Source organism: Coregonus lavaretus (genome assembly GCF_964263955.1).
Source record: "Coregonus lavaretus genome assembly, chromosome: 3".
Lineage (NCBI taxonomy): Eukaryota > Metazoa > Chordata > Actinopteri > Salmoniformes > Salmonidae > Coregonus > Coregonus lavaretus.
In genome coordinates, this window is record NC_139990.1 from 47876864 (window position 1) to 47900217 (window position 23354).

At 45.9% G+C, this 23354-nt stretch overlaps 2 protein-coding genes and 1 pseudogene across 3 annotated transcripts in view; 1 reads left to right on the forward strand and 2 right to left on the reverse strand.

The window, feature by feature from the left end:
• Positions 1 to 2240: 2240 nt before the first annotated feature.
• LOC311110704 (single-strand DNA endonuclease ASTE1-like) lies at positions 2241 to 4611 on the forward strand (annotated as a pseudogene). Its single transcript has 4 exons — positions 2241 to 3519; positions 3615 to 3828; positions 3900 to 4065; positions 4194 to 4611. The product of its transcript is annotated as a single-strand DNA endonuclease ASTE1-like (transcript).
• A 3961-nt stretch (positions 4612 to 8572) lies between these two features.
• LOC311114820 (single-strand DNA endonuclease ASTE1-like) lies at positions 8573 to 10999 on the reverse strand (the record flags this gene model as incomplete). Its single annotated transcript, XM_084157239.1, has 4 exons — positions 8573 to 8990; positions 9119 to 9290; positions 9392 to 9605; positions 9701 to 10999. 4 exons carry the CDS (start codon positions 10997 to 10999, stop codon positions 8573 to 8575), a joined length of 2103 nt encoding a protein of 700 aa, XP_084013365.1.
• A 9689-nt stretch (positions 11000 to 20688) lies between these two features.
• LOC311111981 (calcium-transporting ATPase type 2C member 1-like) overlaps positions 20689 to 23354 on the reverse strand; it is a 50997-nt gene continuing 48331 nt past the window's right edge. Inside the window, exon 26 of the mRNA XM_084154932.1 lies at positions 20689 to 22949. Within this exon, the coding sequence (XP_084011058.1) occupies positions 22816 to 22949 (134 nt within the window). The 3' untranslated portion in view covers positions 20689 to 22815. The remainder of the gene's footprint in view (positions 22950 to 23354) is intronic.

Sequence of the window (23354 nt, forward strand, 5' to 3'; positions counted from 1 at the left end):
AACCCTCGCCAGGCTCGATGGAGTATGTTTCTCACCAGGTTCGTATTTAAAATCACGTACATCCCTGGGTCCCAGAATGGTAAGGCAGATGCGCTGTCCCGGCGGTATGACACGGAGGAGAGGTCCGTTGAGCCTACTCCCATACTACCGGAGTCTTGCCTTGTGGCACCGGTGGTGTGGGAGGTCGATGCCGAAATCGAGCGAGCGTTGCGTACCGACCCCAGCCCTCCACAGTGTCCTGAGGGTCGGAAGTACGTTCCGCTCGAGATTCGGGATCGACTCATTTACTGGGCTCACACGTCACCCTCCTCTGGACATCCGGGTATTGGCCGGACAGTGCATTGCCTTAGCACTAAATACTGGTGGCCTACTTTGGCTAGGGATGAGAGGGTGTATGTCTCCTCCTGCTCGGTGTGCGCCCAGTGTAAGGCGCCCCGACATCTGCCCAGGGGTAAGTTACAACCCCTGCCCGTTCCACAACGACCATGGTCCCACCTCTCGGTGGATTTTGTGACAGACCTTCCCCTCTCTCAGGGGAACACCACCATCCTGGTCGTTGTGGACCGGTTCTCTAAGGCCTGTCGTCTTCTCCCTATGTCGGGTCTTCCTACTGCCCTACAGACCGCTGAGGCCCTATTTACACACGTCTTCCGGCATTACGGGGTGCCCGAGGATATAGTGTCTGATCGAGGCCCCCAGTTTACCTCCCGTGTTTGGAGAGCGTTCATGGAGCGTTTGGGGGTCTCGGTTAGCCTTACCTCAGGGTACCACCCGGAGAGTAACGGGCAGGTAGAACGTGTCAACCAGGATGTGGGTAGGTTTCTGAGGTCGTATTGCCAGGACCGGCCTGAGGAGTGGGCACGGTACATTCCCTGGGCCGAGATGGCCCAGAACTCTCTCCGCCACTCCTCTACCAACCTAACCCCCTTCCAATGTGTATTAGGTTACCAGCCGGTTCTGGCACCGTGGCAGCAGAGCCAGATCGAGGCCCCTGCGGTGGATGATTGGATGAGGCGCTCGGAAGAGACGTGGAACGCTGCCCACGTCCACCTGCAGCGGGCCGTCCTTCGTCACAAGGCGAGCGCCGATCTCCACCGCAGTGAGGGGCCGGTGTACGCACCCGGAGATCGAGTCTGGCTCTCTACCAGAAACCTACCCCTCCGCCTGCCCTGCCGGAAGCTGGGTCGGCGGTTTGTGGGGCCCTTTAAAGTCCTGAGAAGATTGAACGAGGTGTGTTATAGGTTACATCTACCTGTTGAGTATAAGAATATTAACCCCTCGTTCCATGTGTCTCTTCTCAGGCCGGTGGTAGCTGGTCCACTCCAGGACAATGAGATAGGAGAGACTCCTCCGCCCCCACTGGACATCGAGGGGGCTCCGGCGTACACCGTTCAGTCCATCTTGGACTCCAGACGCCGGATGGGGGGTCTCCAGTATCTCGTGGAGTGGGAGGGGTACGGCCCGGAGGAGCGGTGCTGGGTGCCGCGGAGGGACATCCTAGACCCATCTCTCCTGTCGGAGTTCCACCGGGACCATCCCGCGCGCCCTGCTCCGTGTCCTCCTGGTCGTCCCCGAGGCCGGGGTCGGCGCACGGCTGGAGCCGCGCGTCAAGGGGGGGGGTACTGTCACGGTTTTGGCCGAGGCTGCTCCTCCTCCTGGTTCGGGCAGGCTTCGGCGGTCGTCGTCCCCGGAGTACTAGCTGCCACCGATCTATGTTTCATGTTTGTTTGGTTTTGTCTTGATGTTGTACACCTGTGTCTTGTTAGTCCTCGTTATTGTCCTATTTAGTTCTCGTTGGTTGTGTTTGTCTTTGTGTGTGATTGCTCTTCTGTTTTCGTGTTGGAGCTACGTACCTCCCTCCAGTGTTTTGGAGAGGTTTTTCGCACATGTTAGTGCGCCGTTTATTTGACGCCTGTGTGCGCCGTGATTTCGCCTTCAGGCTTATTGTGCTTATTTCTCTACGTGAATATTGCACTAAAGTCTTTTGGACTGAGCCTCTGCGTCCTGCGCTTGATTCATGCACCACACCCACATTCAGCACCCCTGACAGTGCAAAATAATTACAATTAGTATTAACACTGGAATGCTAGATGTGCAAGAGATGATGTGCAAATAGAGATACTGGGGTGCAAAAGAGCAAAATAAATAACAATATATGGATGAGGTAGTTGGGTGGGCTAATTTCAGATGGGCTGTGTACAGGTGCAGTGATCGGTAAGGTGCTCTGACAAATTGGATTGACCAACTTTATGGAGGAGAATGGAAACATTTTAAAAGATGTTTACCTCAGAAACAGCAAGCTGATCATAGATGATAGTAATCTGTACAACTTGCTTTATTTTAACTCACGTTTGGATCAGTCATGGAGGGGATTACGATGCTTTTGAGGGCCAGGTCTGCAGGTTCTTTAAGGCTCTGAAAGACTGTGGCATTGACCCTTTTGTGATTGTAGATGGGGGCTCTGACTACACCGACAAAAAGTTTGAAACTCTCAAGAAACGAGCTCAATCAAGGATCAACACAGCCAACAGCTTGTCCATGGAACTTCAGGTGAGCGGTGTACTACCAACCCTCATCAAACATGTCTTCAAACAGGTCCTCTCCAGCCTGAAGGTCCCGTTCGCACAGTGCATTTGTGAGGCAGACCAAGAAATAGCCTCCCTGGCTCGAAGGTGGAACTGTCCAGTGCTGACCAATGACAGTGACTTTTATATCTTTGACATCCAGTCAGGATGTCTGCCCATCTCCCATTTTCACTAGCAGAAAGTGTCTATGCACCGTGGGAGCTCTATAAGATCCATTCCCTGCAAGCACTACACCACAACAAGCTTCTGTAGACACTTCAACATCAACAGACAGGTTCTCCCAGTCTTCGCCGCCGTGGCAGGAAACGACTACGTCAAGTTGCATAACATGGGCGTTTCCCTCAGGTGGGAAGAATACTCGTCGATGGAAGGAAGGTTTGCCCGCTTCGACAGCTTGCTGAATTGGCTGGCCCGCTTCCGGGGGCAGAAGGAGGCCTTGGACTCTGTGCTCAGGCTTATCTTTCATGGTAACAACAAACAGAAAATGGACGCTGCCCTCCAGGACCTTTCCCTGGGCATAGAAGAGTACCATCTTCCCCCTGGTTGCCTGGAGCGGTTCTTCAACGATGGAGTGGGACCAGGCCCCAGCCATCTCGCAGAGCCTCTGAGGGTCCTTCCAGACTGGACTCTGCTGCCGTTGATGAAAGGTGCTCTTCCCTCCCGCATGGTGGACGTGCTGCTGCTGAGGAGGGTGATGCACAGTGTTCAGGTGGAAGATCCCCGCTGACCCAGTGGGAACAACACTTCACGGCCCATACGCCAGGTACTCTATGGGCTGCTGCTGGGTGGGAGGAGGCCAGACCACAGCAGTCAGAGACCCCCAGTGGATGACGTGGAGGAGTATTACAGGGAAGGCAATAACCTGACCAGCAGCATGGTTGAAGCCATCCTGCCCAGTGCTGCAGAACAGCTGCAGCTAGACACTCTGGATCAGGTATGTATACATGTGTATGAGATAGTATACAGTACATTCAAACATACTGCTGTTGATTCTGAAAATGATTCTCATTCTCTTGCTCTGTTCCTTAGGCTCCAAGGTCAGTGCAGCTTGAGGTGTTTTTGGAGACCCTTGGTGTGTCCCAGTCCACTTTGAGCGGTGTCCTGCCTCATCTGCGTCTTCCTGTGGCTGTCACCTGCTACTGGTTGAGGCACGCCCATCCTCGACCAGAACTGCCTCTCCTGCAGGCCCTGCTATTAGGATTGGTGTACGGAGAGCTCTGCAGACAGAGGAAGAGCCAAAGAGGTATGGCCCAGAGCATGAATGAGAAAACACACAATTTAGAATTTATAAATATTGAAGTGTGTGAAGTGCAGCCACTGACCCAGTGTTGGAGAGGCTGAGAGGGCTGATTCAGAGAGGTGCAAGGAGCCTAGACCTGGGTGTAGCCCACGCCTACAGCCAATGGCAGTGCTGCCTGAGAGAAAGTCTTGACCTGAACCAACTGCTGTGCCTCCCTCTAGCTGAGCCTCAGTGTGCCTGGTAAGGTGTCCCTTCCTAAATCAACCCTTGCCCCTAAACCTAGACCAGTGGTATTCATTCACATTGTATTCTAGCCCAGCAGAAACACAGCTAATTCAACCATCTTTTGTTTCCCGGGTGGTGTCTAGGCTGTACAAGGGCACTCTGGTGCACCAGCTTGTGACCAAACTGAGAGGGGGGTTAACACCGGATTCTCTCCTGATGGGAGGCCCTTGCTCTGGGCAGCTGTATATGGCCATGCTGGGAGCCATACTCAACTCCCATGATGCTCGTGAGGCTGCTGTCATCCCCTTGGTGTCTGGGCCTTGGAGGGCCTCACCTCCATCCTTGTCACAGCCACTGGACGACCTGACGTCCCATCTACACATTCTGGCTCTGGAAGAAGATGATGATGATGGTGCTGGAGGTGGGAGCAAGGCCAAGCAAGAGGACAATCTGGGTTGGACTTTGGTCTCAGTGCAGACCCGCCACAAGAAAAAGGACAGATTCAACAGAGCTCGGAATCCAGAATTCTCCCGGAAGCAGGGGCGGATCGGCTGGGAATAGGGAGGGGTCACTATATAACTGTTTAGTTCTAGAGATGTTCTGCTCAACTCCTTCATCTTTTTATTGTTCTTATGTGTACCTTTTATAACTTAATTTACATTGTTTTTAGCATGAACTATAAAATAAGTGTATAAAAGATAGATGTAGATTTTATAAATGATAGAAGATGGAAAAGTCTTTAATATATAAACATAAAAAAGTTATGATAAATTTGACTTTGTTTAATTGGTTTTTATTTCTTTGCTCTCTACTGTAAAGCGTATTTTGGTCATTGAAAATAGCTGTATAAATCCCATTTATTGTTACAATTACATTACTGCTGCTCTGGGCGCAGCAGTGTATTGCACAGTTTTACACTAGCACGCGGTGCTGCGCGGTGAAACACCGCTTCCCATTCATTTTCAAAGGAAGGAAAGCGGCGAGAAGCGGAGAGGGTGGGGGACCTTTGGGCGGCGCGAAGGTGGCGTGGGAGGAGGTGAAAAAGTTAAACTTTTCCCAACTTGATGCAAATCACAAACGGGGACCACTGGGCGATGACCAATCATATCGAGTGGTTCCCATAACGAATTTGACGCCATGTTACCCAGGACTGGAGACTTTCTTCAGCAAAGATGGCTGAAAAAAATAGTAGGATGGAAGCAAATGTAAGTAATTATAACGTCATAACGAATCATGCAAAACATGGTTTTACAGTTGAGGGGAATATGTTAGTTAATGTAGTGACAAACTATTATGCATATTTTTTTGTTATAAAGTTAATTTACGAAAATCGCAATTTAGCTGGCTAGCTTCATTGGCGTTGTGACATGAGTATGAAACAACCAGCAAACTAGGCTGTCGTCTTGTGAAACAGTAGCTAGATGTAAAGAATCTAGCTAGCGAAAGCATTTACTTCAAATTGAATGTACCATTTTGTAAGCTTGCCATCCTGATATTTGCTATGCAATGCAGCTGAAGTAACGTAGCTATCAAACTATTTTCATGCTTATTGTGCAGTTGAGGATAAAAATACCTGTATGCCTATGGATGTATAGCTAGCTATGTAGCCGATCTGTGTATGGACCCTAAAACGTTTGGTGTAAATATTAGTTCAGAACATAGCTATGAACCTCAGCTATCATAGCCGGTTGTATCAACAGTCTGAATGACATTAATGAAGCCTGTGGATTGAGTAGAATAATATAACTTTGTGCCAAGGATGCAAGTCGTATATACATGTAGTTATTACCATGTATGAGATCCCCACATTGTAGCATGTACATTGAATATATTCACTGATCATGTACTCTACCTTGGCAAATAAATGTGCAGTTCGGGTATGAATGTCTGTGAGACATTATTTTTCAGTCATATCCAATACTAGGAGTATCAAACTCCAGTCTTTTAATTAACACTTTGTCTGCATGTATGTATTACAATTATACACTTCAACAGTGTTTACCAATCCTGGTCCTGGGACATCAATGGTTACACATTAACTATGTAATAGACCACAAACATGATTTAACTAGTTAAAGGCTGATTTGTAATAGATATATACAGAAACAGAATTTAAAAACAGTACACTACACTTCCTATGCATCATGTAAATACTCTAAAACCGGTTCATCTCACTATCTAATTTCCTTCATCTGCATTGATCTGAGGACACAGGATAGGTGTAGTATTTCATCAAATGACACTTAATTTCAACCAGTAGAGAATGTGACACGCTTTATTGAAATAAGTTAATTATCCAAGTGTTATAAATACATAATATAAATATTATAATATAAATATTATATTCTAAATACAAGTTCAATCTGTACTTCAATGCACATCTGGTGTGCATTATAAAAACAGAGGAAGAAAGAGGAGGTGGGTAGAGAGGTGTAAGAAAGAGTGTAAAAGACAGAAAGGGAAAGAGGTAAGAACAGAGGAGCAGGGAAGGCAGCATATGATTAATGAATTACAGTGCTACCCTAATATTCTCTCAGTTCATCACAATTACATAATAGTGTCTCTAGCGGTGTCTCCTAACAGCCTGCATTCTAGCTTGTCCTCCATTGCTACTAGTAACGTTACTTGTATTGCTGGCATCAACGGTATGTTTCGCTTGTAAATGATAACGAAGACTCGATGTACTTCGGTAATAAACAAATTCAGCCTTGCAGTAGATGCAAATTACTTTGGTTTTATCCAGAGAGCTATCTGGGAGGGATTTGAAATTGAATTTGCAATTTAAAAGCCCCTTATTAGCATTCTGCATCATTCAGTCATACAAGTAGCTAGCTAGTAAAGTGGTTGTCAAACTAGTGCATCGGCTGGGGACTTGAATTTGAACTATGGATGGTTCAGAGGGTCAAACTAAGAAAATGCGTTAATGGTGTCAAAAAAAATGTAAGCATTAAGGCGTTATTAACGCCTTAACTATGACAGCCCTAATTTGAAAACATTAACATGTAGTGTGTGTGTGCATCTATCAGTTACAGTGCATTCGGAAAGTATTCAGACCCCTTCACTTTTTCTACATTTTTACAGCCTTATTCTAAAATTGATTAAATAAAACATTTTCCTCATCAATCTACACACAATACCTCATAATGACAAAGCGAAAACAGGTTTGTAGACAATTTGCAAAAAACAGAAATACCTTATTTACATAAGTATTCAGAACCTTTGCTATGAGACATGAAATTGAGCTCAGGTGCATCCTGTTTCCATTGATCATCCTTGAGATGTTTCTACAACTTGATTGGAGTCCACCAGTGGTAAATTCAATTGATTGTACATGATTTGGAAAGGCACACACCTGTCTATACAAGGTCAGTTGACAGTGCATGTTAGAGCAAAAACCAAACCAAGGAATTGTCTGTATAGCTCCGAGACAGGATTGTGTTGAGGCACAGATCTGGGGAAAGGTACCAAAAAATGTCTGCAGCATTGAAGGTCCCCAAGAACATAGTGGCCTCCATCATTCTTAAATGGAAGAAGTTTGGAACCACCAAGACTCTTCCTAGAGCTGGCCGCCTGGCCAAACTGAGCAATCGGGGGAGAAGGGCCTTGGTCAGGGAGGTGACCAAGAACCTGATGGTCACTCTGACAGAGCTCTAGAGTTCCTCTGTGGAGATGGGAGAACCTTCCAGAAGGACAACCATCTCTACAGCACTCCACCAATCATGCCTTTATGGTAGAGTGGCCAGACGGAAGCCACTCCTCAGTAAAAGGCACATGACAGCCTGCTTTGAGTTTGCCAAAAGGCACCTAAAGGACTCTCAGACCATGAGAAACAAGATTCTCTGGTCTGATGAAACCAAGATTGAACTCTTTTGCCTGAATGCCAAGCGTCACATCTGGACAAAACCAGGCACCACTCATCTCCTGGCCAATACCATCCCTATGGTGAAGCATGGTGGTGGCAGAATCATGCTGTGGGGATGTTTTTCAGCGGCAGGGACTGGGAGACTAATCAGTATCGAGGGAAAGATGAACGGAGCAAAGTACAGAGAGATCCTTGTTGAAAACCTGCTCCAGAGCGCTCAGGACCTCAGACTGGGGTGAAGGTTCACCTTCCAACAGGATAACGATCCTAAGCTCACAGCCAAGACAACGCAGGAGTGGCTTCAGGACAAGTCTTTGAATGTCCTTGAGTGGCCCAGCCAGGGCCCGGACTTGAACCTGAGCAGCAGTGCAGCAGTAATATAATAGTAAGAATAGATGGGATTTATATAGCTATCTTCAAAGACCAAAAGACAGTACAGTAAAGAGCAAAGAAAAAAACAGTCAAACTGATCATAACTTTTGATATTTATATATATATATATTAAAAGCTTTTCCATCTCATCATTAATAGAATCTACATAGTTCATGCTAAAAACAATGTCAATTAAGTCATAAAAGGTAAAAAAAATAAGAACAATAAAAATATGAAAGAGTTGAGCAGAGCGTCTCTAGAACTAAACAGTTATATAGTGACCCCTCCCTATTCCCAGCCGATCCGCCCCTGCTTCCGGGAGAATTCTGGATTCCGAGCTCTGTTGAATCTGTCCTTTTTCTTGTGGCGGGTCTGCACTGTGACCAACGTCCAATCCAGATCGTCCTCTGGCATGGCCTTCCTCCCTCCTGCAGCACCATCATCATCATCTTCTTCTAGAGCCAGAATGAGTAGACGGGACGTCAGGTCGTCCAGTGGCTGTGACAAGGATGGAGGTGTGGCCCGCCGCGTCCCAGACACCAAGGGGATGACAGCAGCCTCATGAGCATCATGGGAGTTGAGTATGGCTCCCAGCATGGCCCTATACAGCTGCCCAGAGCAAGGGCCTAACATCAGGAGAGAATCTGGGGTTAACCCCCCTCTCAGTTTGGTCACAAGCTGGTGCACCAGAGTGCCCTTGTACAGCCTAGACACCACCAGGGAAACAAAATATGGTTTAATTAGTTGTGTTGCTGCTAGGCTCGAATAAAATGTCAATGAATACCACTGGTCTAGGTTTAGGGGCAAGGGTTGATTTAGGAAGGGACACCTTACCAGGCACACTGAGGCTCGGCTAGAGGGAGGTACAGCAGTTGGTTCAGGTCAAGACTTTCTCTCAGGCAGCACTGCCATTGGCTGTAGGCGTGGGCTACACCCAGGTCTAGGCTCCTTGCACCTCTCTGAATCAGCCCTCTCAGCCTCTCCAACACTGGTCCCTCCATAAACCCTGTTACACAAAAAAGGGAGGAGTCAGTGGCTGCACTTCAAACCCTTCAATATTTCTAAATTCTAAATTGTGTGTTTTCTCATTCATGCTCTGGGTCATACCTCTTTGGCTCTTCCTCTGTCTGCAGAGCTCTCCGTACACCAATCCTAATAGCAGGGCCTGCAGGAGAGGCAGTTCTGGTCGAGGATGGGCGTGCCTCAACCAGTAGCAGGTGACAGCCACAGGAAGACGCAAATGAGGCGGGACACCACTCAGAGTGGACTGGGACACACCAAGGGTCTCCAAAAACACCTCAAGCTGCACTGACCTTGGAGCCTAAGGAACAGAGCAAGAGAATGAGAATCATTTTCAGAATCAACAGCAGTATGTTTGAATGTACTGTATACTATCTCATACACATGTATACATACCCGATCCAGAGAGTCTAGCTGCAGCTGTTCTGCAGCACTGGGCAGGATGGCTTCAACCATGCTGCTGGTCAGGTTATTGCCTTCCCTGTAATACTCCTCCACGTCATCCACTGGGGGTCTCTGACTGCTGTGGTCTGGCCTCCTCCCACCCAGCAGCAGCCCATAGAGTACCTGGCGTATGGGCCGTGAAGTGTTGTTCCCACTGGGCAAGCGGGGATCTTCCACCTGAACACTGTGCATCACCCTCCTCAGCAGCAGCACGTCCACCATGCGGGAGGGAAGAGCACCTTTCATCAACGGCAGCAGGGTCCAGTCTGGAAGGACCCTCAGAGCCTCTGCGAGACGGCTGGGGCCTGGTCCCACTCCATCGTTGAAGAACCGCTCCAGGTAACCACGGGGAAGCTGGTACTCTTCTATGCCCAGGGAGAGGCCCTGGCGGGCAGCACCCATTTTCTGTCTGTTGTAAATATAACCAATGAGCCTGAGCACAGAGTCCAAGGCCTCCTGTTCTTGGAAGCGGGCCAGCCAATTCAGCAAGCCGTTGAAGCGGGCAAACCTTCCGTCCATCGACGAGTTTTCTTCCCACCTGAGGGATACGCCCATGTTATGCAACTTGACGTAGTCGTTTCCTGCCACAGCGGCGAAGACTGGGAGAACCTGTCTGTTGATGTTAAAGTGTCTACAGAAGCTTGTTGTGGTGTAGTGCTTGCAGGGAATGGATCTTATAGAGCTCCCACGGTGCATAGACACTTTCTGCCAGTGAAAATGGGAGATGGGCAGACATCCTGACTGGATGTCAAATATATAAAAGTCACTGTCATTGGACAGCACTGGACAGTTCCACCTTCGAGCCAGGGAGGCTATTTCTTGGTCTGCTTCACAAATGCACTGTGCGAACGGGACCTTCAGGCTGAAGAGGACCTGTTTGAAGACATGTTTGATGAGGGTTGGTAGTACACTCCCGCTCCCCTGATGCCCCATGGACAATCTGTAGGCTGCTATGATCTTTGATTGAGCTCGTTTTTTGAGAGTTTCAAACTTTTTGCCAGTATAGTCAGAGCCCCCATCTAAAATGACATAAGGGTCAATGCCGCAGTCTTTCAGAGCCTTAAAGAACTTGCAGACCTGGTCCTCAAAAGCATCGTAATCCCCTCCATGACTCTGATCCAAACGTGAGTTAAAATAAAGCAAGTAGTACAGGTTACTACCATCTATGATCAGCTTGCTGTTTCTGAGGTGAACATCTTTTAAAATGTTTCCATTCTCCTCCATAAAGCTGGTCAATCCCTGGACGCCCATGGTGTGCTCTGTCTGGGATGTCTTTCCTAGTGAAGAGTTTCAGTCACAGGGAGGGACTATATATAGGCTTACTGAATGAGGCTAGCATCATTCCAATTGATGAGTTTCCCTTTACTTAAGTTTCACTTTCCATACTTCACCATCATAAGGGTGGAAATATTTTGTGATGGCAACCTACATTAGAAAACCACACCTACCAATGCGATGTACAGTATGAAAATGAAAACGAAAATGCCAGTAATGCTCTAGTGGATGAATGTATTATACAAACAGTATATGATCACTTCAAATCAAATCACATTTTATTGGTCACATACACATATTTAGCAGATGTTATTGTGGGTGTAGCGAAATGCTTGTGTTCCAAGCTCCAACAGTGCAGTAGTATCTAACAATTCACAACAATACACAAAAAGCAAAATAATGGAATTAAGAAATATATAAATATTAGGACGAGCAATGTCAGAGTGGCATTGACTAAAATACAATAGAATAGAATACAGTAAATACATATGAGATGAGTAAAGCAGTACATAAACATTATTAAAGTGACTAGTGTTCCATTATTAAAGTGGCCAGTGATTCCATGTCTATGTATATAGGGCAGCAGCCTCTAAGGTGCAGGGTTGAGTAACCGGGTGGTAGCCGGCTAGTGATGGCTATTTAACAGTTTGATGGCCTTAAGATAGAAGCTGTTTTTCGGTCCCAGCTTTGATGCACCTGTACTGACGTCGCCTTCTGGATGATAGCGGGGTGAACAGGCCGTGGCTCGGGTGGTTGATGTCCTTGATGATCTTTTTGGCATTCCCGTGACATCGGGTGCTGTAGGTGTCCTGGAGGTCAGGCAGTGTGCACCCGGTGATGCGTTGGACAGACCGCACCACCCTCTGGAGAGCCCTGCGGTTGCGGGCGGTGCAGTTGCCATACCAGGCGGTGATATAGCCCGACAGGATGCTCTCAATTGTTCATCTGTAAAAGTTTCTGATGGTCTTAGGGGCCAAGCCGAATTTGAAGAGGCGCTGTTGCACCTTCTTTACCACACTGTCTGTGTGGGTGGACCATTTTAGATTGTCAGTGGTGTACGCCGAGGAACTTGAAGCTTTCCACCTTCTCCACTGCGGTCCCATCGATGTGGATGGGGGCGTGCTCCCTCTGCTGTTTCCTGAAGTCCACAATCAGCTCCTTCGTTTTGTTGACTTTAAGGGAGAGGTTATTTTCCTGGCACCACTCCGCCAGGGCCCTCACCTCCTCCCTGTAGGTTGTCTCGTCATTGTTGGTAATCAGCCCTACTACTGTTGTGTCGTCTGCAAACTTGATGATTGAGTTGGAGGCGTGCGTGGCCACGCAATCATGGGAGAACAGGGAGTACAGGAGGGGGCTGAGCACGCAACCTTGTGGGGCCCCTGTGTTGAGGATCAGTGAAGTGGAGGTGTTGTACAGGATGGGTTCAGACCCAGGGCCCCGAGCTTAATGATGAGCTTGGAGGGTACTATGGTGTTGAATGCTGAGCTATAGTCAATGAACAGCATTCTGACGTAGGTATTCCTCTTGTCCAGATGGTATAGGGCAGTGTTCAGTGCGATGGCGATTGCATCATCTGTGGATCTATTGGGGCGGTAAGCAAATTGAGGTGGGGTCTAGGGTGTCAGGTAAGGTAGAGGTGATATGATCCTTAACTAGCCTCTCAAAGCACTTCATGATAACATAAGTGAGTGCTACGGGACGATAGTCATTTAGTTCAGATACCTTTGCTTTCTTGGGTACAGGAACAATGGTGGACATCTTGAAGCAAGTGGGGACAGCAGACTGGGATAGGGAGAGATTGAATATGTCCGTAAACACTCCAGACAGCTGGTCTGCGCATGCTCTGAGGACGCGGCTAGGGATGCTGTCTGGGCCGGCAGCCTTGCGAGGGTTAACACGCTTAAATGTCTTACTCACGTCGGCCACGGAGAACGAGAGCCCATAATCCTTGGGAGCGGGCCGCGTCGGTGGCACTGTGTTATTCTCAAAGCGGGCGAAGAAGGTGTTTAGCTTGTCTGGGAGCAAGACATCGGTGTCTGCGCGTGGCTGGTTTTCCCTTTGTAATCCGTGATTGTCTGTAGACCCTGCCACATACGTCTCGTGTCTGAGCCGTTGAATTGCGACTCCACTTTGCCTCTGTACTGACTTTTTGCCTGTTTGATTGCCGTACAGAGGGAATAACTACACTGTTTGTATTCAACTATATTCCCAGACACCTTGCCATGGTTAAATGTGATGGTTCGCGCTTTCAGTTTTGCGGTTTCTGATTTGGGTAGGTTTTAATAGTCACCGTGGGAACAAGATCCCCTATACACTTCCTGATTAACTCAGTCACCGTGTCTGTGTAAGCGTCAATGTTATTCTCAGAGGCTACCCGGAACATATCCCAGTCCGCGTGATTAAAACAATCTTGAAGGATGGATTCCGATTGGTCAGACCAGCGTTGAATAGATCTTAGCATGGGTACTTCCTGTTTGATTTTCTGCCTATATGAAGGGAGGAGCAAAATGGAGTTGTGATCTGATTTGCCGAAGGGAGGGTGGGGCAGGGCTTTGTAGCCATCTTGAAAAGGCGAGTAGCAGTGGTCTAGTGTTTTACCTAAGCGAGTACTACAGTCAATGTGTTGATAGAACTTCGGTAGCGTTTTCCTCAAATTTGCTTTGTTAAAATCTCCAGCTACAATAAATGCGGCCTCAGGATGTGGTTTCCAGTTTGCATAAAGTCCAGTGTCGTTCCTTGAGGGCCGTCGTGGTATCGGCTTGAGGGGGAATATACACGGCTGTGACTATAACCAAAGATAATTATCTTGGGAGGTAATACGGTCGGCATTTGATTGTGAGGTATTCTAGGTTGGGTGAACAAAGGACTTGAGTTTCTGTATGTTATCACAATCACACCATGAGTAGTTAATCATGAAACATACACCCCCGCCTTTCTTCTTCCCGGACAGTATATCCCGAGAGAGCCATGATTCCGTGAAACAGAGTATGTTACAGTCCCTGATGTCTCTCTGGAAGGAGATCCTCGCCCTGAGCTTGTCTCCTTTATTGTCCAGAGACTGAACATTAGCAAATAATATACTCGGAGGCAGTGGATGGTGTGCCCGCCTCCTGAGTCGGACTAGAACTCCACTCCGAATACCTCTTCTCCGCCTGAGGCGTATTGGAGCAGCCTCTGCGATAAGTTAAATTGCCATGGGGGGTACGAACAAAGGATCCAATTCAGGAAAGTCGTATTCCTGGTCGTAATGCTGGTGAGTTACCGTCACTCTGATATCCAAAAGTTATTTGCGGCTATATGTACGCGCTGCAAGTCCCGCTTATCTACTCATTGGTTTTTATGAGCATATACCCACAAGGGTGATTGAAAGATGAACGAGGTCCACACTCCAGTCCAGTTGGTGGCAGTAATGCACCTTAGTTGGTTGCCAACCTCCATATAAAATCCACAGAAGAAGAAAGATGAACGAGGAAATATTAATTTTTAAAAACTAACTAGGTTTCCCCATTTTATCTGTGGATTAATTATCGGAATAGAGAACACACGATTTTGTACGACTCAAAATGGGTCTAAATTCTACAAATGTCCAGCAAAAAAATGCACCATTTTAATTTCAGGTAAAATAACAACCCAATGTTTATCTCCCAGGACAAATTAGCTAGCAACAGCAAGCTAGCTAAATGTCCATAAATGTTTCATGTGTGTTTTGACCTGTCCCCAAAATAATACACTTGGTTCACTGTTGGTTTTGGTATTTTAACCTGCGTGTCATGAACGCGTCTGGTGGGGATAGACAAAATCAACATGCGTACGCAGACGCATGCATGGAGACGGTTTGGTTCTTGAATTGCTGTGGCATTTGGGCATGGTATTTTTTTGTATGTATTTGAGTACATATTCACATTCTAAATCAACTACCATTGTGATATCATTGTGCCATCAGTGGTAACACCAATGACACATTTGAGGTAATTGAGGACTTTCTTAAATGGAGGCCACATATGCTCAAATCTAAGGTAATGAATTAACCCTTTAAAAATATTTTACTAAAGTGATATGATTAATAATTTTGCTCACAATGTTATTTCCCTTCATTTAAATTGAGTAACTCCAATTACACTTTATATTTATACACCAAATTATCAATGGCATCCTAAAATGTATGACCTACTAAAATGGTGTGATTAGCTAATAATTGTAATAAAATAGACCCCCGATAACAGTTTGCCACTGGAGGGAATGCTCAAGGTCCTTGTATATCTTTGTAATGAGTGATATTCAAGGAGGTAACTTCAATGATATAAAACTTAGGGACACATTATAGTTGGAAAAATATATATATATTTATTTTGCAATGCGGCCGGCAACATGATCGCGAACGCAACATGGTGGTTTTAGTCAGCAATTGTCTGCCAAAGCAAATTCCTTAGGCTAGTACTCGTCAGTTTGGTTTTCCTTCATGTGCAGCAGTTTATCAGCCTATCTATATTGCTGGAGGTTTCCTTACTAAATAAGATCAAAAGGACACTGTGTCATAAGTGATCACATGCCAGATACTGTTTGTATAATACATTCCTCCACTAGCGCATTACTGGCATAAGAGTTTTCGTTTCCATACTGTACATTGCATTGGTAGGTGTGGTTTTCTAAAGCAGGTTGCCCTGTAGTCCTGTGCACTACATTAGACTGCATAAGATAAGTGCTGAACATAATGTTACCCTTGTTGCAAATAACATAAAATATTTCCACCCTTATGACTGTCATTTCAATTCCCATAAACTAGGCCATCAGGTGAAGTGACCATAAAGAGATAATGCGGGAGATATGACTCAGGTGAAGTATGGAAAGTGTGGGGATCTAGATGTGATGCCTAGCTTAGAAAGAATGCATTAATGATTAAACATAATAGGTTTGTACTGTACTGATATAAATTGTTTCAAATAACAAGCTGTGATTCATGTGAGGAATGTTAGGGAGTAGGGTGAGACAGACTTGTATTTCTCACAGACACATACACACTGCCTCTTTGTTAAACCGTGCTCAAGGAGGTGTACTGCAAAAAGGTGCTGACTCTACAAGTTGTGATGATAACAACTTATGCCTGGCAACAGTGTGCAACAGTGAAGCGCCAAGGGGCTGGGACCAGCCTGTGCGCCAACGATTGGCTGAGTAAGTCTAAACCACGCTCAGTCTCTACCCTGATAGGCCCAGCAAGGAGCGGGAACTATCTCTGTCAGAGTATTTGAAGAAGAACTTAGAACAATGGATCAGTTCTCTGAGTGCCCTGCGTGGTATTTCAGTGGAGCCGTATATACGAACATCATATTTACCATTGAAGGTTTTGCATTAATTAAAATACTAGTCTATTTTAGAAGACGTGTATTGACCTCTTTTGTTCCTAATACCAGATTTGAATTGACGCAACTTAACATAAATGAAACTTAAGTAAAGGGAAACTCATCCATTGGAATGATGCTAGCCTCACTCAGTAAGCCTATATATAGTCCCTCCCTGTGACTGAAACTCTTCACTAGGAAAGACATCACATCCCAGACAGAGCACACCATGGGCGTCCAGGGATTGACCAGCTTTATGGAGGAGAATGGAAACATTCAAAAATATGTTCACCTCAGAAACAGCAAGCTGATCATAGATGGTAGTAATCTGTACTACTTGCTTTATTTTAACTCACGTTTGGATCAGTCATGGAGGGGATTACTTGTTAGATATTACTGCACTGTCGGAGCTAGAAGCACAAGCATTTCGCTACACCCGCAATAACATCTGCTAAACGTGTATGTGACCAATCTAATTTGATTTGATTTTATGCTTTGGAGGACGAAGTCTACAAGTTCTTTAATGCTCTGAGAGTCTGTGGCATTGACCCTAATGCCATTTTAGATGGGGGCTCTGACAACACCGACAAAAAGTTTGAAATGCTCCGACAACGAGCGCAATCAAAGATCAACACAGCCACTGGCTGTGTACTAGCGTGTACTACTAACCCTTGTCAAACATGTCTTCAAACAGGTCCTCTCCAGCCTGAAGCAGTGTTGGCAACATTGCGACTTTGTCGCTATATTTAGCGAGTTTTCAGACCCCTCTAGTGACACATTTTCAAATAAGCGACTAGCGACAAATCTAGCGTCTTTTTCTGGTGTTATTGGAGACTTTTGGAGACTCTGACGTGAAAGCACGTATCGTTCTTACTCTTCTCAACGAGTACTGCTGCGGGCCGCGCCCCCGTCCCAAAGCACTCACTGGCGGCTGTGGGGATCTATTCTCTTACAACTAGATGTGATGCCTAGCTTAGAAAGAATACATTAATGATTAAACATAATAGGTTTGTGCTGTACTGATATAGATTGTTTAACATAACAAGCTGTGATTAATGTGAGGAACCGTTAGGGGGTAGGCTGAGATAGACTTGTGATTCACACACACACTGCCTCTTTGTTAAACTGCTCAAGGACATGTGTACTGCTACAATGAAGAAGAACAAACTATGTCTGAGGTTGCTGACTCGAGACAAGTTGTAAAGATAACAACTAATGCCCGGCAACAGTGAAGCGCCAAGGGGCTGGGACCAGCCTGAGCGCCAACGATAGGTTGGGTAAGTTTAAACCACACCCAGCCTCTATTCTGACAGGCCCAGCAGGGAGCGGGAACTATCTCTGTCAGAGTATTTAAAGAAGAACTTATAACAATAGCTCAGTTCTCTGTCTGCCCTGCGCGGTGTTTCAGTGGGCCCGTATAGCATTAATTAAAATACTAGTCTATCTTAGAAGACGTGTATTGACCTCTTTTTGTTCCTATACCAGATTTGAATTGACGCAACTTGACACGGCCCAGTCCTCGCGCTGCAGTCAGAGCAGGAGATGTTCACCCCTCCGCGTCCAGACTGCAAATGAAGCCGCCGCTGGCTGATCCCGCGCTGGCTTACATTCAGGGCGGGATGTAAATGTAGGGTGTTTTTTACTCACTATTTGTCTCTCCCATGATGTTATTCCTCTCTCCTACAGCGTCCATCACAATTACATGCACATGGCCAATTATGCAAATTAGGATCGGGTATGTATACATGTGTATGATATACACTGCTCAAAAAAATTAAGGGAACACTAAAATAACACATCCTAGATCTGAATGAATGAAATAATCCTATTAAATACTTTTTTCTTTACATAGTTGAATGTGCTGACAACAAAAAGTCACAAAAATTATCAATGGAAATCAAATGTATCAACCCATGGAGGTCTGGATTTGGAGTCACCCTCAAAATTAAAGTGGAAAACCACACTACAGGCTGATCCAACTTTGATGTAATGTCCTTAAAACAAGTCAAAATGAGGCTCAGTAGTGTGTGTGGCCTCCACGTGCCTGTATGACCTCCCTACAACGCCTGGGCATGCTCCTGATGAGGTGGCGGATGGTCTCCTGAGGGATCTCCTCCCAGACCTGGACTAAAGCATCCGCCAACTCCTGGACAGTCTGTGGTGCAACGTGGCGTTGGTGGATGAAGCGAGACATGATGTCCCAGATGTGCTCAATTGGATTCAGGTCTGGGGAACGGGTGGGCCAGTCCATAGCATCAATGCCTTCCTCTTGCAGGAACTGCTGACACACTCCAGCCACATGAGGTCTAGCATTGTCTTGCATTAGGAGGAACCCAGGGCCAACCGCACCAGCATATGGTCTCACAAGGGGTCTGAGGATCTCATCTCGGTACCTAATGGCAGTCAGGCTACCTCTGGCGAGCACATGGAGGGCTGTGCGGCCCCCCAAAGAAATGCCACCCCACACCATGACTGACCCACCGCCAAACCGGTCATGCTGGAGGATGTTGCAGGCGGCAGAACGTTCTCCACGGCGTCTCCAGACTCTGTCACATGCTCAGTGTGAACCTGCTTTCATCTGTGAAGAGAGGTATCCTGAGTGGCGCAGTGGTCTGGACTGTGCCACTAGAGATCCTGGTTCGAATCCAGGCTCTGTCGCAGCCGGCCGCGACCGGGAGACTCATGGGCGGCGCACAATTGGCCCAGCGTCGTCCAGGGTAGGGGAGGGAATGGCCGGCAGGGATGTAGCTCAGTTGATAGAGCATGGCGTTTGCAACGCCAGGGTTGTGGGTTCGATTCCCACGGGGGGCCAGTATAAAAAAAAATATCTATGTATTCACTAACTGTAAGTCGCTCTGGATAAGAGCGTCTGCTAAATGACTAAAATGTAAATGTAAGAGCACAGGGCGCCAGTGGCGAATTTGCCAATCTTGGTGTTCTCTGGCAAATGCCAAACGTCCTGCACGGTGTTGGGCTGTAAGCATAACCCCCACCTGTGGACGTCGGGCCCTCATACCACCCTCATGGAGTCTGTTTCTGACCGTTTGAGCAGACATATGCACATTTGTGGCCTGCTGGAGGTCATTTTGCAGGGCTCTGGTAGTGCTCCTCCTGCTCCTCCTTGCACAAAGGCGGAGGTAGCAGTCCTGCTGCAGGGTTGTTGCCCTCCTACGGCCTCCTCCACGTCTCCTGATGTACTGGCCTGTCTCCTGGTAGCGCCTCCATGCTCTGGACACTACGCTGACAGACACAGCAAACCTTCTTGCCACAGCTCGCATTGATGTGCCATCCTGGATGAGCTGCACTACCTGAGCCACTTGTGTGGGTTGTAGACTCCGTCTCATGCTACCACTAGAGTGAAAGCACCACCAGCATTCAAAAGTGACCAAAACATCAGCCAGGAAGCATAGGAACTGAGAAGTGGTCTGTGGTCACCACCTGCAAAACCAGTCCTTTATTGGGGGTGTCTTGCTAATTGCCTATAATTTCCACCTGTTGTCTATTCCATTTGCACAACAGCATGTGACATTTATTTTCAATCAGTGTTGCTTCCTAAGTGGACAGTTTGATTTCACAGAAGTGTGATTGACTTGGAGTTACATTGTGTTGTTTAAGTGTTCCCTTTATTGTTTTGAGCAGTGTAGTATACAGTACATTCAAACATACTGCTGTTGATTCTGAAAATGATTCTCATTCTCTTGCTCTGTTCCTTAGGCTCCAAGGTCAATGCAGCTTGAGGTGTTTTTGGAGACCCTTGGTGTGTCCCAGTCCACTTTGAGCGGTGTCCCGCCTCATCTGCGCCACATCCCCGACCAGACTTGCCTCTGATTTGTGTACCTTTGATGACTGCCATTGACATTGTTTTTAGAATTAACTATAAAATAAGTTTATAAATGATAGATGTAGATTTTATAAATGATAAGACTGAAAAGTTTATAATATACATATATAAAAAAGTTAAGTTTGACTTATTTCTTTGCTCTCTACTGTAAAGCATATTTTGGTCTTTGAAAATAGCTATATAAATCCCATGTATTGTTACAATTACATTACTGCTGCACTGGAAATATTTTATATTCATTGTATAATAAAAATTAAAAATAACATTTAAACCAGCTATTGTTGAGAATTATTTGGTATACACAATAAAGTCCATCTCTGCTATGGCAGTATATTTTATATGGAAATCTTAAACTGAATAAATCTTAGATATTGTAGTTTTTAGCTCAATCTGAGCAAAAATGAGATTTTCAGAATTGTGTGTCAGTGACGCTGAAAACGTATGACACAAACCCTTCACCCAGTTAAAACACACTTTAAAAATATATATACATTTTCATTAATGTACAGATTTATTCTCATACCATCACAACAGAGTACTGACTTCAGCTGTGCAACACACAAAACAAATCATAAATAAAATAAAAAACAATAAAAATAAAAAAACAAATCGTAGCTGATTTGGCCTGTCAAATGGACCAAAGCAGAGAGCATAATCTCTTGGAAAATAAAGACCCTGACTAATAGAAAGAGCAGTCGATGTTAGCCTATACCCGCTAGGTGCTGCTGTAGGTAGAGGACTTATGTTGCCTTATCCATAGCACAGACAAAAACTAATTCAGAAAGCAACATCAATGAATTAGCTACCTGTCCTAAAAATGCTAAACAACTCCATCTCCTGGTTCATAAAGAAATAAACCTGGAATGGGTATGACTCAATACTCAAATAATCATAATCAACTGAACCAGTCTTTATAAACCTGGGAATTCGATTATATCTAATGTAAATGATTATCAAAACAAGCTTGTTAATTGATCAATTCTGCATTGTGAAATACAACCCAGGAATGTCTAGCTGTACCAAAACAAGGCCTCAGAGGCTCCTGGAAAGAGCATGAAGAGAAAAATGTGCTTAAAATGGCCACTTTTGACCCAAAACACAAGCAACATGTATGAACAGTGCATGTACAGTAAATGGTTGTCATGGAGATAAATATTTGCACTTAAATTACAGTGTGTAAAATAGAGGCAGAATATTAAAAAGGGCCAATGCAGCCGTTTTTATCTCAATATCAAATCATTTCTGGGTAACAATTGAGTAATTTACTGTGACTGTCTTCAATAAAAAAATGGTCAAAAAGAAACAAAAATAGCTTCTTAGCTAGAGCAATTTCCTCAAGCAAATATTTTGCTAGGACTGTCTAGGAGTGGTCTGAGTGGGGAGGGGGAAACTGAAAACCAGCTGTTATTGGCATGTCACCAGGCAGGCCAAAACTCCATCCCACCAAAACAGGCTGACATTTCAGGTGGCTTTTTCAAACAGATCTTACACGAAAAGGGCATTATCATAATTTTCACAATTTCACAGTATTATTCCAACCTCATAGTGTGAAAATAAATATTAAACACATTACAATGTTTTTGACAGCACTGGACTAAATACCTCTGTGCCTTTCATTCCAGGCAAACAGTTAATTCCCCAAATGGAAAAAATTATGTAGGTTAGATACAGGGCAAGTGAAAGATGTTGGGGCGAAAGACAGTGGCTGGGAGGGTGGGGACTGGGAGAAAATTAACTGTTTAGTACTGCTTGCTCACTGGAAAAAGAAACTGCGGTGTGTTGGTCCAAAACACAGAGTGCCTCCAGGGGAAACTAAATAGATAGCCAGAATGGTATCAAATGAAAGCCATATGTCCTCCTCTGTGAGAAAAACCAAACAAAACTTATATCTATCTTTTGAAGAAAATTTATTATATTCAACCACCAAAATCACAAGGTTTAGTGGTCAACTCTTCCTAAAGTCTATATCAAAACAAAACAAAAGTATGCTCACAATTATCAAGCCTTAGTTGATGGTGAGATTGCTACGAGCTTGAAAAGCTGGAATGCATGAAAGTAACATCTCTAGACTTCCGCAAAGCTATGGTCAGCTACCTGCACTCCAAACAAGGTGATGAGAGATAAGAAAAGAACCGTTACAAAATTCCTTTTATGTTCATGAACCCCAAGACATGAAGTTGCTCTACGAACAATTATGCTGTCCTTAATTGGTCTTAACACCTAGACGTGAGTAGCTGATCTACGAGCAGTGACATTGTCCTCTCAGATCATGACACCATAGACATGAATAGTTGCCATATGAACAACAGTTACAATGTCTCATAAATAAAGCCCCCCCTGAGTTCCAGGAGGATGGTTCAGTCTCAAAGCAGCACGCCAACGCTTCTCACTGGGGAGGGCAGGGGGGCACTCTAGGGGTGAGATCCTCTTCGCCCACTTCCAATCCATGACTGAACAGTGAATGCCAGCGAGGAACAACGACTGTTTGACTTTCCTCTCCAGTCCCTGTGTTCAGACCAAATAACCATTGCATAACCCCCCCCCCCAACTGCAAACAACCCAGCCCCGCCCCCTCCTCGCCGCTATCTACTCCGTTACACAGAACGCAATGTGCGTCATACATCGTGGAAGGAGTCTTCTTCAGCCACTGTGGTTCTCCTCTCCCTCACTCCTCTCCACCTCTCGATCCACTTTATGGCCTCAGAGACCACGCAGACAGAGGACGTGAGGCCCACCAGGAACAGCAGGTCTGGAATGGAAGAAGGGACGGACTGTTACTACAGCACATATAAACCATCACCCCCATCACTAACAGACCAGGGCCCGTCTCAGAACAGGAGAGCTGACGTAGGATCAGGTCCCCCACCCCCGTCCATTCATTAGGGCGGCAGGTAGCCTAGAGGTTAGAACGTAGGGCCGGTAACCGAAAGGTCGAGGGTTTGAATACCGGAGTCGACAAGGTGAAAAATCTGTCGCTGTGCCCTTGAGCAAGGTACTTAACTAATTGCTCCCGGGGGCGCTGTACAATGGTGACCTTGGCCGTGATCCTCCTCCCTGTGGATGTCTCAGGGGGAGTTGGGATATGCAAGAAACACATTTCCATTTCACACTGTAACAGGACAAATATAAGCACCCCTCAAATTATTATTATGAT